Source organism: Mangifera indica, chromosome 17 (genome assembly GCF_011075055.1).
Source record: "Mangifera indica cultivar Alphonso chromosome 17, CATAS_Mindica_2.1, whole genome shotgun sequence".
Lineage (NCBI taxonomy): Eukaryota > Viridiplantae > Streptophyta > Magnoliopsida > Sapindales > Anacardiaceae > Mangifera > Mangifera indica.
In genome coordinates, this window is record NC_058153.1 from 1,708,758 (window position 1) to 1,722,920 (window position 14,163).

General features: G+C 34.5%; 3 protein-coding genes across 5 annotated transcripts; 2 read left to right on the plus strand and 1 right to left on the minus strand.

Moving 5' to 3' along the window:
- The first annotated feature begins 1,544 nt into the window (after nt 1–1,544).
- LOC123200109 (ATP-dependent 6-phosphofructokinase 6-like) lies at nt 1,545–6,965 on the plus strand. 3 transcript variants are annotated; one of them, XM_044615234.1, is made up of 14 exons: nt 1,545–1,798; nt 1,904–1,950; nt 2,068–2,107; nt 2,459–2,521; nt 2,606–2,743; nt 3,182–3,340; nt 3,473–3,526; nt 4,212–4,280; nt 4,411–4,540; nt 4,657–4,922; nt 5,037–5,085; nt 5,186–5,340; nt 5,459–5,664; nt 6,817–6,965. In XM_044615234.1, the coding sequence occupies exons 1-13, from the start codon at nt 1,697–1,699 to the stop codon at nt 5,651–5,653; spliced, it is 1,467 nt and encodes a 488-aa protein (XP_044471169.1). In that variant the 5' UTR covers nt 1,545–1,696; the 3' UTR covers nt 5,654–5,664; nt 6,817–6,965. The 3 variants fall into 3 exon arrangements, with proteins under 3 accessions (XP_044471169.1, XP_044471170.1, XP_044471168.1); XM_044615235.1 differs by lacking the exon at nt 6,817–6,965 and adding an exon at nt 6,227–6,786; XM_044615233.1 differs by lacking the exon at nt 6,817–6,965 and having other exon boundaries at nt 1,546–1,798; nt 5,459–5,769.
- LOC123200110 (serine/threonine-protein kinase Aurora-2-like) lies at nt 6,234–9,302 on the minus strand. The gene is made up of 9 exons (XM_044615236.1): nt 9,108–9,302; nt 8,497–8,613; nt 7,870–8,016; nt 7,674–7,769; nt 7,289–7,384; nt 7,095–7,191; nt 6,801–6,918; nt 6,634–6,706; nt 6,234–6,548 (listed from the first exon to the last, which is right to left on the minus strand). The coding sequence occupies exons 1-9, from the start codon at nt 9,132–9,134 to the stop codon at nt 6,444–6,446; spliced, it is 876 nt and encodes a 291-aa protein (XP_044471171.1). The 5' UTR covers nt 9,135–9,302; the 3' UTR covers nt 6,234–6,443.
- Nucleotides 9,303–10,449: 1,147 nt separating this feature from the next.
- Nucleotides 10,450–12,929, plus strand: LOC123200111 (glutamyl-tRNA(Gln) amidotransferase subunit C, chloroplastic/mitochondrial). The gene is made up of 6 exons (XM_044615237.1): nt 10,450–10,703; nt 10,779–10,819; nt 10,942–10,997; nt 11,950–12,001; nt 12,082–12,167; nt 12,714–12,929. Exons 1-5 carry the CDS (start codon nt 10,494–10,496, stop codon nt 12,155–12,157), a joined length of 435 nt encoding a protein of 144 aa, XP_044471172.1. The 5' UTR covers nt 10,450–10,493; the 3' UTR covers nt 12,158–12,167; nt 12,714–12,929.
- Nucleotides 12,930–14,163: the final 1,234 nt, after the last annotated feature.

Genomic DNA, 14,163 nt, shown 5'->3' on the forward strand with positions numbered 1-14,163 from the left:
CTATATTTCATTTAGGTTAGACTCAAATCAAACCTGTTTGAATTCGAATTCAGTTTAAACGAATCCAAAATGAGCTAACCCTATATGAGCTAGAGTTTGAGCTACTCACTAAATTTTTCAATTAAAAATTTTGATACAAAACGACATCGTTTTGACTAATATATATTAAAACGATATTGTTTTAATAACGAAAAACGAGTTGAGTTGAATTCGAATCGAGTTTAAGTTTGATTTTCATGAATTCGAACTCAGCTATATGTAAACCAAACCGAATTTAAATTTTACTCTACTCAAATCTAGTCCAACTTGCTAGTTTAACCCATGCTCTTTTCTTATGTCTTTTTTTTATGCGCTACATGTTTCAAGAATATTAGATATAACAGTGAACTGTGTCGGTATTAGCCCGTGGATTAGCAAAACTTACAAATTATGGGTAAAGTTTGCAATTTTGTAAATTTTGTCAAAACCTACAAATGAAGTAACTTGTATTGAGCCTCACGAAAAAGTGTATATATGCTAGTAAGATATGATCCATAAAATAAAAAATTAATTAAAATTAAAATTTATAATTTTTATAGTTTAATATGTAAAAAAAACCTATAAAAAAAACAATCCATCACATTAATTTTTTATCATATTAATAATTAAATTATTTCATAAATTATCTACTACACCGACTTTAGTAACAAAATATTAGCCAAATCTTAAAATAATAGAAGATAAATCTAGATCGCGAACCAAATTCTGCTTTAAACGCAGGCATTCTACCGAATGATACGTATGCATTCACTGTATTTGGCCAGAGCACGGACAATATTAATTATAATTTCTTAAAACTTGTGGGAATATTCCAATTGCCAATGGTTTGAAGTAACCTAATAATAAGAAGTCAAAGCCCCCTTAATAAAAACCAGTGGGCAGGCAACAATTTCTAGAAAGACATGCCGCCTGTTTTGTGTTTCCGCGAATATTCGAATTGGAAGAGTTTTCTCCCACCCAATGTTGGGGAATAGCTCTTGTCACCCCTTGAATGTTTAAACTTTACATTTTCACCCAAAATCAACCCTGCTAAGGAAAAATTGTTCTTGCCAGAGCATCGAAAATATAAAAACATTGTCATATAATATTTAACAATTTCATTTTTATATATTTTCTATTTTGACTTTGAAAAAGATTACTAGCAATATGAATCAATTTTCCTTAAAGATGATATTTAATATCAGACTAAATCATGTTACAAAAATTTATTTATATCTAATAGTTATAATAATAGCTAATGTATAATCTTGTTGTATTGTTCTCGTCCAGTGTGATTTGATTATCTGATGTCAATGAATTTTTTTTAATTTTTATTAATTTCAAAATCTTGGAAAACTAAAATGAATTTTAAATTTTCTTCAAATGGAGTTTCAACTTAGGTGGCTGTTAGAAGTTTAACAATTAAAGAGGTGAAAAAGGTCATAACTCCAAAATCCTGGGTGGACAAAAGTTACTGGACTTCAATCTAAAACCCCCCCAACGACGTCGCTTTCTTCGTTCAAATGACCGACCGCGTGCCGTTTCTCTCATTAGGCCTCCCCAAACACTGACCATAAATTGGCGTAGAGCCCAAGCAACGAGCTCCCGTTTTAATCATCGTGATCGCGGATCTCGTTGTAAATTTTTGAGCAGTAGAAGTTAGAGTTTATAGCAAACAATGGAGTATTCTGGTAATTTACAGCAGAAGCTGGTGTATGGCGAGGCCGGTTATGTGCTCGAAGATGTTCCTCACCTAACTGATTACATTCCTGATCTCCCTGTATGAATTTTGATCCATTGATTTGTTTAGTTTCTTCAACTTCGACTGAGTTTATTTCTTTTTTCTTTAACCAAATTAATTGTTGAAGATGTTGTTTTATGGCAGACTTATCCCAATCCGTTACAGTCCAATCCAGCTTATTTAGCAGTTAAGTAAGTAAAATCTTCTTTTACTTCAACTTAAAAGACCAGATATCAATTGCCTTCTGGTTTGGATATTGTGTGGTGATTCTGTGATTCTTGTTGATACGAGTAATTTTGTGCTTACAGGCAGTACTTTGTTGATGCGGATGACGCAATTGCTCACAAGGTAATTTTTGGATTTTTATTAGTTTGATTTTGTCTCCCCGGCATTTGTCAACTAGGAGATGTATTGCTATAAATGCTTTTACAGATCTGTCATTTTTCGTGGCATGTCATCTCAACAATTGTTCTAATTAATAAACATTTTCAAAACTTGGTGGCGCTATTTCTATGGCCTGTTTTTTCTCCCCTTGTTTTAGGAATTGAAAGTTGGCAACTGAGTCACTGAGTCAGAAATTTTGTTTCACTTGTTAACCTATTGTTGTAATCTTTTCTTGGAGATCTGTCTGCTATGTCAGTGAAGGTAGCTTCTACACAAGACCAAACTGATATCTTTTTTGACTTGTTCTTTGTTTAGATTGTTGTTCACAAAGGTGACGCAAGAGGGACGCATTTCCGGCGTGCTGGACCTCGCCGACAGGTGATTATTATTTTGTCTGAATGCTGTTTAAGTACTCATTAAACCATATGCATTTTACTAAATTCACGACATTATGTTTTTTAGGTGTATTTTGAAGCAGATGAAGTATATGCCTGTATTGTAACATGTGGTGGCCTTTGCCCTGGGCTCAACACTGTGATCCGGGAAATTGTCTGTGACCTTCATGACGCGTACGGTGTCAACAAAATCCTTGGAATAGATGTAAGTGGCCATATAATCATGTGCTTAATGTCATTGAATTAATGGATCATGGTATCAAAAAACAATGTGTGTACATGTTATATGTGTATTTGTATATACCTGGCAGAGCCCCACACATGCGATTTGCCTTAGTTTCACATGTATTCAATATATTTGTCATATGATCCTCAAAATATTGTTGCACATGAAAGGAGGCTGTTGGTTATACAGTAGGTGGTAAGATCATAAGTAGCTATTAGAATTTAATTCTAGGTGATGTTGCTGATGGAAATGATCTAATTTATCACCAACAAGTGAAAGAGCTGTTGTGTCCAGTGTTGAAGCAGTTTCCATGTGCAAGTATTATGCAGAAGTTAGTTAATTTTGTTTTGCGACAAAACTAGTAATATTTGATGTACAAATTTTAGACATAATTGCTTCTGTTTGATTAATCTGTAGGGAGGATACAGGGGTTTCTATTCCAAAAATACCATTGATTTAACACCTAAGGTTGTTAATGACATCCATAAGCGTGGTGGTACCTTCCTTGGGACATCACGAGGAGGCCATGATACCACAAAGATAGTTGACTGCATCCAGGATCGTGGAATTAATCAGGTGAGTGAGGGTAGAATTTGGTGAAAGGTTAATTTCTTCCCATTTTTTGATGAATTATTTGGGTGAATGGTGAATTATCCTGCTGGATAGGCACATATATCCCATATCTCATTATGAATTTTAATGTTCCAGGTTTACATAATTGGAGGAGATGGAACTCAAAGAGGAGCTGCAGTTATTTACGATGTAATGTTATTTGAATGTTGAAGATATTCTCTATTGGCTGTCATATATTGCTTACAGATTGATAGTTTCACATGTCTCCCAATAGAGGCATGTGCAAGAGCTACATAGAAATGTTACCGTAAATTATGTTATTTTACTGTTTAGGTCACACCAGCTGCAGGATAATTTTAAGTGTAAGGAACTCTAATGAGCGTAAAAGTCTGTTCTGGACTTGATTGTTTATGCACCAACTTTGACTTCTCAGTTTAACATATACCTATTCCAAATTGTCACTAGTTGAAGATATCTGTAAATGCATGTTTATTGTGGGAATTTGATCACTATCTACTCCTTTATTTGTGATTATTCCACAATTCTTTACCGATTTTCACCATTAGCCCACCATAATGTGGTTTATTTGCCCACCCCTAGGCAACCCCAAATGGTCTATGTCAAGCTAGAAGATCACTGCAGATGTTAGATCAATCTGCTGAACATATGTGTTGCCTCACATATGCATAAAATATCCCTATGCTGCATAAATTTATACTAAGTGTCGCAAGACCTAATTCTACATCTCATACATGTCTTGGTATTATCTTACTCATAGCATGATTGATTGCTTTAATTTTGAATTCCAACTCATATAAGTAGTTCTTGCTCCTTATGTTTACCACTGTAATATAATCCAATTCTCATTTGGCAGGAAATTAGGTGCCGTGGCCTCAAAGTTGCAGTTGCTGGAATTCCAAAAACTATTGACAACGATATTCCAGTACTTATTGTCCACCCATTCATCACAGATCTGAATTACTTTAATTGTTCCTCTTTTCATTTCTTGAAAAAACTTGTGTATTCTAACTTGGATACAAGTATAATATTAGCTTGTCATAATACTGATTCAGGTTATTGACAAGTCCTTTGGTTTTGATACTGCGGTTGAGGAGGCCCAGCGTGCCATTAACGCAGCACATGTTGAAGCTGAAAGTATACAGAATGGCATTGGACTTGTGAAGCTCATGGGACGCTATAGTGGTGAGTTTTGCACCTATATTAATGTTTTCATGTGGTAAAATTCAATACAGCAACAAAAACTTTAATGATAGTTCAGTTTTCATTTTCCATCATATGATGTAAAATCACTAGTGCAGGTTTCATTGCGATGTATGCTACACTTGGCAGCCGAGATGTAGACTGTTGTTTGATTCCAGAGTCACCCTTTTATCTTGAGGGACGTGGTGGACTTTATGAATATATTGAAAAAACACTCAACGAAAATGGGCACATGGTTATTGTTATAGCAGAAGGAGCAGGACAGGATCTTCTATCAGAGAGCTTGCAGTCCATGAACCAGCAAGATGCTTCAGGGAACAAGCTTCTTCAAGATGTTGGGCTATGGTTATCTCAGAAGATTAAGGTACCCTTGTGATTTATTTAAATATCTTTGTAAATTATCAAAATTATCGGCACCATTAGTACCAGTGACATTTTTTTATAATTTTACCCTTTGCTTCTGCTTCATTTCTTGTAGGACCATTTTTCCAGCCGACACAAGATGGCCATTACTTTGAAATATATAGGTCAGTACCTTAGACTTGCCCTCTTTTTTTACTATATTCTCTTAAAATTTGACCGAGATGGCTGTGCCAAAGACTCTGCTTTAACCTAATTGGTTTGCAGATCCTACATACATGATCCGGGCTATTCCAAGCAATGCATCTGACAATGTGTACTGTACTGTCCTTGCTCATAGTGCAGTACATGGAGCAATGGCGGGGTATACAGGCTTCACAGTTGGCCCTGTCAATGGCAGGCATGCTTACATTCCTTTCTATGTAAGTTCTTTTATGCGATGCAGCAATTGCCACTAGCCAGACTTAATCCTTTTCAGAGGAAATTGTTTTTCGTATTGAAGCTTAAGATATCATTTTTGGTTTGGATATTGCAATGCAGAGAATCACTGAGAAGCAGAAGAAAGTTGTCATTACTGACAGGATGTGGGCAAGACTGCTCTCTTCTACAAGCCAGCCAAGCTTCTTGAGTGACGAAGAACTTGCTGAATTCAAGAAACGTGCTGAAATCAAGAAAGAGGAACAACATCAAGACCAATTGTTGTATGATGAAAGTTGCACAGATAAACCAATCTGAGCTAATGACAGGTAATTGACATGGAAGCTGTATCATTAGATTAGAGCTTTTTGTCTGGAGAGTTCATCCTTTATACCAGTTACACTGAGTTATAAATAAATATAATCAAATTTATCAATGATAATATCATGATAGAATTAGTAGATGATGTAATTGAAATCATAATTGGAGAATTGAATTAGTTTGAGAAAATCAAAGAATTCAGTAAGTTCAAATTAGGATAAGATATTTTGAGCAGCTTAGGTCTCTAGCGTCGACCGAAAATAGGATATTAGTGTAACAACATTTTTTCCAACTATCTAGATTAGTCAATAATTAGTGATCATTAACCCACAAATATGTTATAAAGGTATACAAATAATGTGTAATTATGTGATTAGGTATTATTTTATCTTTAATTCAAAATCATCTAATCACATAATGATATATCATCTGTATATCTAAATTATGACAAAAAATGTAAACACATAGTTTTATCGATATATTATTTCATTACAATTTGTTTATTGGATTTACTCATTATTATTATTATTATTATTATAATTTTCTCTGAGGGTTCATTGGGTATAGCAGAAGAACCTACAAAGAATACCATCCGTTACTCCGATGGATAAGATACATGATGGTAAATTAGAACACAAATGAATTTTAAAATATTTGGCACACGGATTGCCTATGCAAATTAGCTGCATATAAGAATATCTAAAGTTATGAAGAATATAAGTCATCAGAGATCTGGATATTTTCATACAAGGATCCCCATCCGACATAATTGTTCAGTGAAGATGACTCAACAACCCTTGTAGATGCTGGAGGGATCGGCATTTTGAATAATCCATTGATGCTCCAGAAGCTTGTGTAGTGGAAGGCGATGTGCAGAATCCTTGACAAGCATCTGTTTTACAGAAGAAGAATAAAACAAAAAGGCATAATATGATTGAAAGCATTTAACTTAATGTAGTTCAAGCATAAGAATAAACCTGGCTAATGACATCCTTAGCGGCAGAAGACACATTTGGTTTAGGAGGAAACTTCAAATCCACTTGGACAATCCTGAAAAAGTAGTAATCAATTTTGATGCGGGCTGTTCCTTTTTCAATTTACAAAGAAAACTGGCTTTGACGTCTGATTGCAAGTTCTGATTTACCTTCTATATGTATCAGAGTGTTCCTTGGCCTCAAAAGGAGGGACCCCATAGAGAAATTCATAGCACAGAACACCAAGGCTCCAGATATCCACACTAGCATCATGTTCAACACTTTCCACTGTCAAGAAAATACAATGGGAAGTCCGATTCATGCGTTTTATCCGAAACTTTTACTATCTGAACATAAGTTTTTCTCGACGCAACTACAATGGTATAAAGCAAACAAATCCTTCCAAGCAAGCCCGAAGATATAACGCAAACTTCTAACTAACTGCAGAAATTGTATGTACATACCCATCTCGGGTGGAAGATAATCCAGCGTGCCACACATAGTGCGCCTACGGTTAAATGTGTGCACTGACCATCCGAAATCTGCAATCTTTAGCTCGCCCTGACAAAGGACCCCAGATTGCCAGGATAAGCATAAGAAAGGTTTAAATTATCAATCAAGAAACATAAAATGAATATAGCCCTAAATGTTGGCTCACCTGAGCACCAATTAACAGGTTCTCTGGCTTGATATCTCTGTGTATTACATGCTTCCCATGACAATATATGAGAGCCCGAGCCAACGATGCAATGTACTGTAAAAAAAGGGGCATACAAAGTATTACTTCTAGTTATCTGCTGAATGCTTCAATGAAATCTAAATGATTACCATGCCTGGACTTACTCTTCCTAGCATCAGTTACATGATAGTAATCTACTATTGAAATGTTTTCTTAATGTTCATATTTTTCCAGAATTTGTCTGCTTAAAGACTCCCGACTGAAATTGGGTTTCCGTTAAACAAAAGGCTCAAAGTTGACAACATAGGTGGAGGAAATCATAACAATGAGAAGATTATCAGAAGTTTAAACAGGAAGAACTTACCGTAGCAGCACGTCGTTCACTGAAGTATTTACACTTTTGAAGTTCCTTATAGAGTTCACCTTTAGCTGCATATTCTAATATCAAGTAAACTCGCTTCTGCAGCAACCATTTTTTAATATCAACAAAACAATCAAATTGCCTGTTTAGTTTTCACCAAGAATGACATATTCTAGGACATTAAAGCAACATATTATACCTGATCATAGAAGTAACCATAAAGCCGTAATATGTTGGGATGTCGAAGATGACTTTGTATTTCAACTTCCCGTCGTAGCTGATGTTCGACCTGCGACTGCTGCAGCTGGCTCTTGAATAGCACTTTTAAAGCCACTATATGATTGCTCTGTTTCATAGAAATAAACAAGTATATATCACAGCAATTTCCATTTTCCAGCAAACAATCCAAGAAAGTACCAGAAATATGTGAACTTTCACATTCTGGAAAAACAAATGGCTCTATACTGCTGCCCAGCTGTGGATTCTAAAGAAAAGCTCCCTTTTGGATCTTGAATTTTATCAAGAACAGAAGAATACAAAAGCAAGCTACTCAACCAGGAATAAATGAACTAGCAGAAATTTTAAGTTAAATATCCTTTTCAATCTCAAATTTCTGTGCGACCGAGCGACATTTCAAACATTTAAAAGTAGATTCCACGCTAATTACATAAAATGAAGAAATCTTTATCCCTAGAGTTAGAGGCAGAAGTTTTACCAATTAAAGAGCTTATTTGAACCGTAAATCTCCACAAAAAAAAAAAGTACAAGAACTATTTCTCTATATGCAAGAAATCAAAATGCACAATGATGAGAAAGTAAAACTGACCCTCTTTTCTCTAGCTAAATAGACGTGACCAAACTTTCCTCGTCCAAGAGGCTTTCCAATATCAAAGTCATTGAGAGTCCATCTTTTTTTCTCCGTGGCCGAAACCTCAGAAGAAGTCTGTGCAGAAGAATAAGCAATTATAAAAACATTAGTGTTATCTAAAACTCACGTGTTCTTGAATATAACGTATGTACACAAGCAATTGCGTTGATGAAACACACAACCCCTTGTTGAAAATACCCAAAATTTTTAACCTTCCTCAGAGTTTCAGATTGTACAATCAAAGCATTCGGAAACTAGGAATCAGTAATTGTGATGAATAAAAAAACCCAAGTATTCCCCGATTCCAATCAACTCTGTACCAAAATCTAGCCATTTGCGACGATTTCTTTAATATCATAAACAGAAAAACTGTTTGATTCTCCGGAAAAAAGAAAGAGATAGCATAGAATTTCCTGAAACAATCTAAGACAACCTCCTTCGTTCCAAGTGCCAAATAGAAGAAACTTGAAACAGAAAAGAAAAACCCTAGAATTTAAACGAAATGATTCGAAAAAACGTAACTCGGGCAACCACATAAAACATATTTCAAAATCATCAATTCACTTTACCTTCTCTTGCTCTGCATCAATCGCCATTGTTGAGTTGAGGGAAAGAGATTACGAAAGTAAGTGAATGGTTGATTTGTTTTGCCGATGAAGATGGACAAAGAAGAGGAACGGATCTATGGAGGCACTTGAATAAGAATTTCTTACAACGGTCGAATTAGTACGGATATCCACGTGCTCCAATCCTGTTCAAGACGCAGTTCAAATAATTTTCTTTTCAGAGGAGCCTCTTTGCCGTTTTTGTCTTTTGTTAGACTTATGAGTATACAGTCACAAGCTGTCATCTAATGCATCAAGGCAAGCCTATGTGAACCATTTGGGTGCCACCACTAGATTCCCTTTTTGTTTAGATCGGACGGTCTTGGTGGGGCTGTGATATGAGTTTCTGTTGACTTGTAGTTGGGCTTTACAACATGTCTTGCATGTTTCCTTGGGACCTGACCTGGGCTGAAACCGCCCGACCAATGCTAGCTTGTTAATTTGATTATATTTATATATATTACATATATGGATATATGTTAATTTTTTTAAATAATTTATGATATTTTAATAAATTATCGAATGAGTTTATGTATATTTAATTCCGCCGTCGAGTCAGTTAATGTTTTTTAATATCTATTTTATTCTCTTGGGATTTTTTTTTTTCCGAATTGGGTTTTGTTAATATCTATGTAAGAACAAAATTTTGAAACGGTGACTAATGATTAAGCGCAGCTGGTATGGTATCAAAAGAATGCTTTAGTTTGAATCAAGGTTTTAAAAATTAGATTTGGTTTGTCAGTTTAATCGATTGAATCGTTAATTGTTAGTCAAATAAATTTTGATTTATCAAAAAATCGGTTTAATTTAAATAAATCAATTACAGTTTTATCTTTGTTTAAACAAATTATTCATTGTTTAAATGATAATGAGTAGTGTGTCGAGGTGTGATAAAAAAAGAAAAGTAATGTTGGAGAGGGAGAGACTTTGTTATGAAAACACCCAAAAACTATTTGAAAAACTAAAATTTTAAAGAAGAGAAAATATAATTTTTTTAAACTTAATTTAAATTTTTTTTAATTTTTAGAATTAAAAGAAAAAATAGATAAAATTTAAAAAATAATATATTTGATTAACTTTAATAGTTTATGAGTTTTTGGGGAAAAAAAAAAAGGGTAAAAATTCCGGGGAGAGTAACCTTTGGGCCCGACAAAATGCTTGGGCCTTTCAGAAATGAACCAGATGATTGCTGATAACACACTGTAAATCCATGATTCATCGGTTAGGCCAGCCCAAGATGACAGGTAATGCTCCAAAACTATTTGGGCCCCTGAGAAAAGAAAGCCGTTAGGATAAATGGAGATGGATAAGAATTGTTCATGTTGATCTCGACAATCCCAGACAAAGGAAATGGGAAGCAGGGGTTTCCTTTTGCTCAAATGCTTAGCGCCACCAAAGCATAACCATTTCGTTTTCAATTGTACAAGAATCGGTAGTTGGTCTTCAGAAACACCCAAACTCAGAAAATTCTCAACTACAACCGCCGCAAGCTCCTCTCTCGAACCACCTGATGTTCCTCGTTTGGCTGAAACCGCTCGAATCTCTCTTTGTCCTCAGGAGGTTTTCATCTTCTGCACTGTGACTCTTCTTCATCTCTTTCTCCTCTCGCTTCTCATTTCTGCTTCTCGTTTTTAGGTCGACGAATTTGCCCCTAAAATTCGACAAGTCATAGACTGGTACCTACATACATTCCTGCTTACAGTTTTTATATCAGACATTTGTTTCAAGTTTAAATCTTTCATCTCTTGGCTGTGAAGGCGATAATCCCAAATTTTAAATTGGACTATTTCAATGGCAGGTTTGGACAACTTCAAGCTGTTGATCTCAACAGTGTCGATCCTGCTGTCAGAGCAGGTTTCTTCTTATTATTATTATTTTCGCTGTTGTATTTTGTTATTTTTCAAAACGTTATCAACTCTCTCTTGCTTTACATGTCTTGGAAGCAAATACCGGATCATGTTTGCATCAAAAGTTATATAACTGTTAAGATGGAAAATATTTACCTAGATTTGGCAATGCTTTTTTTTAAGAATAAAGATATATTATCTAATTTTTATATAAAATTTGAATACAATTCTGGTTTGTTCCAGCAATTGTTTCTTTTTGTATGGGGGTTCTAAATTGAATTTTTTGCTGTGTCTCTGGTTAAATTAGTATTGAGCAATGCTATATGCACCTAGTTTTGAGTACCTAATTGGGTATCTAGAAGTGTTACTTTATCCATAATTCAAAATTATTTAATCACATAATCACGTATTATTTGGGTATCCAATTGGGTACTAAAAAATGGGTGCACATAGTTTTATTGATTAGTATTCTAAGTTATTTGTTAGTGATGTACCGATTGTATGGAAGATTATACCCATGGGTAATCATCCTAGAACAGATTCTAGTTGAAACTTGTATGATCATCCAATCTTTCTGCCCTAAGTCAATATAGAAAATGGTATGGTCCTTAGGATCTCTTTGCAAAATTTTAGCATATTCGAGATGGTTTCATGAAAATATATCTCTGCAAGGAGGAAGTCAAGTAAATCTAGCTGATAATGGCACTAGCCTGGAACTTTTGTGTAACTTCATAACTGAGAACCTGTGACCATGCTTGTACACCATAGATAGGATGATGACTTACTAATTTCTTATTAGGAAACTATCCACAACTAATAAATTTGTCATTAGATTTTTTTTGTTTGCGATCTCAGTTTCATGAAAAAGGGGTGAGACTGTGAAGGGCTGGCTTTGTTGGTGACACTTTCGAACTTATGTAGTTCTAATATGTTGTTACAATTCTCTGTCAAATTCACAGATAATGAAACTGAAAACTTGCGTGAAGATTCTCCTGAAACATTTGAGAACAGGTGAGATGTTTTTTTAATTTTTATAAGCTTCCTGCTGGACACACCTCATATGTTGACCAATATCAAAATTTCCTGTACAGGGAAGCCATGATAGCTGCCATTCCAAGCTATGAGGAGCCGTATATCAAAGTTCCTAGAGTCTTGAACAAAGAGTAGAGCTGTTCGGGTAAACTCTTTTTTTGCTTTTTTTTCTTAAATCTCTTGTGGCAACTCCATCATACTAGAAACTATTGATTCCAATATTTTTCCAATTAACAAGACAATGACCTTTTTACCTTGCGACATGCTGAAAATATTTAGAATTTCATCAAAGAAAGTTGGTCCCAATTCTATAACGAGTGTGGTCTTCCCAAACAGCTATGAAAGTTTGGTAACACTTCAAAGCTGAACTGTTTTTCCTCCCTCAAAACATTTTTTTTCCCCTTTTTTCAAAGCCTTTATTCCCCACTGTGACACATTGAATTAAAGAGGATTTGCATGTGCATAACAGCATAAGGTCTTTGCTTGTGGATGTCAATAGTCACCTAAGAAAGTTTATTCTAATTATTTTCTTAAGATGTTGGAGCTGGGTAATTGTTTTGTGTATGATGATGCCTGCCATCCTATCAGTTTAACTAACAGGATTCTGTTTTTATAGCTTGCTGAAGAGCCATTAACTTCTTTCTGCCCAATTTTAGTGTTTTACATGGTTTGGTTTTGCTGTTCTGTGCAGTACTGGCAAGGTATAAAGGCACTAAATCTTAAGTGGAACACCTTGGTAGCAGCGGAGGCTAAAATTTCTTTTGGAATGGCGTTCCTTTTATTGTTCTTCTGTTGTAGACGGGCCCTTTTTTTTCCCTTACAAAACGGTGATGTTTTGGGTATCATTTACGTGATAACGTTTCCCTGTAAAAAATTGGTAGATGAGGTTCTTGTTTTCCATCGCTAATCTCTTATTCTATTTATTATTTTTTTATGATTTTGTACAAGAAATTTAACCCCCAAGGCAGCCACTCTTCAATGACAGAAGCTTTCAATTAGAGACACCTTGAGCCACAATCCTTCAGAAAAAAAATATTTTGAGAACACATTGAGCAGATCAAATTTCAATAATGATCAAAGTATCTTTGGAAGATTTGTCATTTAGTATGCGTTCTTAAAACGAAAGGAATTTTAACCCAAATAAACCTTTTTAAGCTCAGTTCGATTCACATATAACTAAGCTCGAGTTTGTGAAAATCAAATTTGAACTCGATTTGAATTCAATTCGATTCATTTTTTGTTATTAAAACAACGTCATTTTAATATATATTGATCAAAACGATATCATTTTATATCAAAATTTTTAATTGAAAAATCTTATGAATAGCTTGAGCTCGAACTTAATCAAGCTTGATTAGGGTTGACTCGTTTTTAGACTCGTTCAAATCGAGTTCAAGTTCGAGTTCAAACAAACTCAGTTCGAGTCTAACCCTACTATCCACAAACTTATTTTTCACCATAGAAATAAGTAACATAGTGTCATTTATTAAGAGAAGAAATAACAAATGTCAAATTTAGCAATCATCCATTCAAGAAGTGATGGTATTTATGGATAACACTCTAATCCTCGTTTTCAATCTCGCAAGTAAAACTTTTCTTCATCCGATTCTATCTTCAATACAGAGATAACAGAAAATCGTCATCTCTTTTCCATAAGATAAATTTCTCTTCTTCTCCTCTTTGTTCCCATGGATAAAATTTTTCTAATCTTTTCTTTTTCATTCCAACTACAATAATAATGAAATATTTATTAAATATTAAAATATATTTATAATAATTCATAATTTTTATAAATAATTTATTATTTAAAAGTTTAAAAGATAAGTATAGGAGAAAACAAACTAGAGAGAGGATAACTTAAAGATATATTTATCCTTATCTTCGATTGCATAGATTTTAGTTGTCTTTATCTCCATTCTCATCGAAGAATCTCCTCCTCATTCGAGGAGGAATGAGCCAAAGACCCGATTTGGAGAGCCAAAGTACCATCTCTAATAGTATTACATGTGTTTGAAACAGAATCCAAGATGGGTCACGAAGTAGTTGAGAGCGAAAAAGAATCTCTGTAAATTCCGGATTCAACATATTCACAATGATAACAACTTGAAAATCAAACAGATAAAAAAAACTAAAACACACAT

Bases quoted from the DNA above. Each gene is read 5' to 3' on its own strand.
- LOC123200109 (XM_044615234.1), top strand. From the start codon at position 1,697: ATGGAGTATTCTGGTAATTTACAGCAGAAGCTGGTGTATGGCGAGGCC. The intron at 1,951-2,067 runs GTAAGTAAAATC...TTGTGCTTACAG, and splicing joins CCAGCTTATTTAGCAGTTAA to GCAGTACTTTGTTGATGCGG. The intron at 5,086-5,185 runs GTCAGTACCTTA...ATTGGTTTGCAG, and splicing joins CATTACTTTGAAATATATAG to ATCCTACATACATGATCCGG.
- LOC123200110 (XM_044615236.1), bottom strand. From the start codon at position 9,134: ATGGCGATTGATGCAGAGCAAGAGAAG. The intron at 6,919-7,094 runs GTATGTACATAC...TTTTCTTGACAG, and splicing joins TTATCTTCCACCCGAGATGG to TGGAAAGTGTTGAACATGAT. The intron at 6,549-6,633 runs GTTTATTCTTAT...TCTGTAAAACAG, and splicing joins CTAAGGATGTCATTAGCCAG to ATGCTTGTCAAGGATTCTGC.
- LOC123200111 (XM_044615237.1), top strand. From the start codon at position 10,494: ATGGGAAGCAGGGGTTTCCTTTTGCTCAAATGCTTAGCGCCACCAAAG. The intron at 10,704-10,778 runs GTTTTCATCTTC...TCTCGTTTTTAG, and splicing joins TCTCTCTTTGTCCTCAGGAG to GTCGACGAATTTGCCCCTAA. The intron at 12,002-12,081 runs GTGAGATGTTTT...TTTCCTGTACAG, and splicing joins CCTGAAACATTTGAGAACAG to GGAAGCCATGATAGCTGCCA.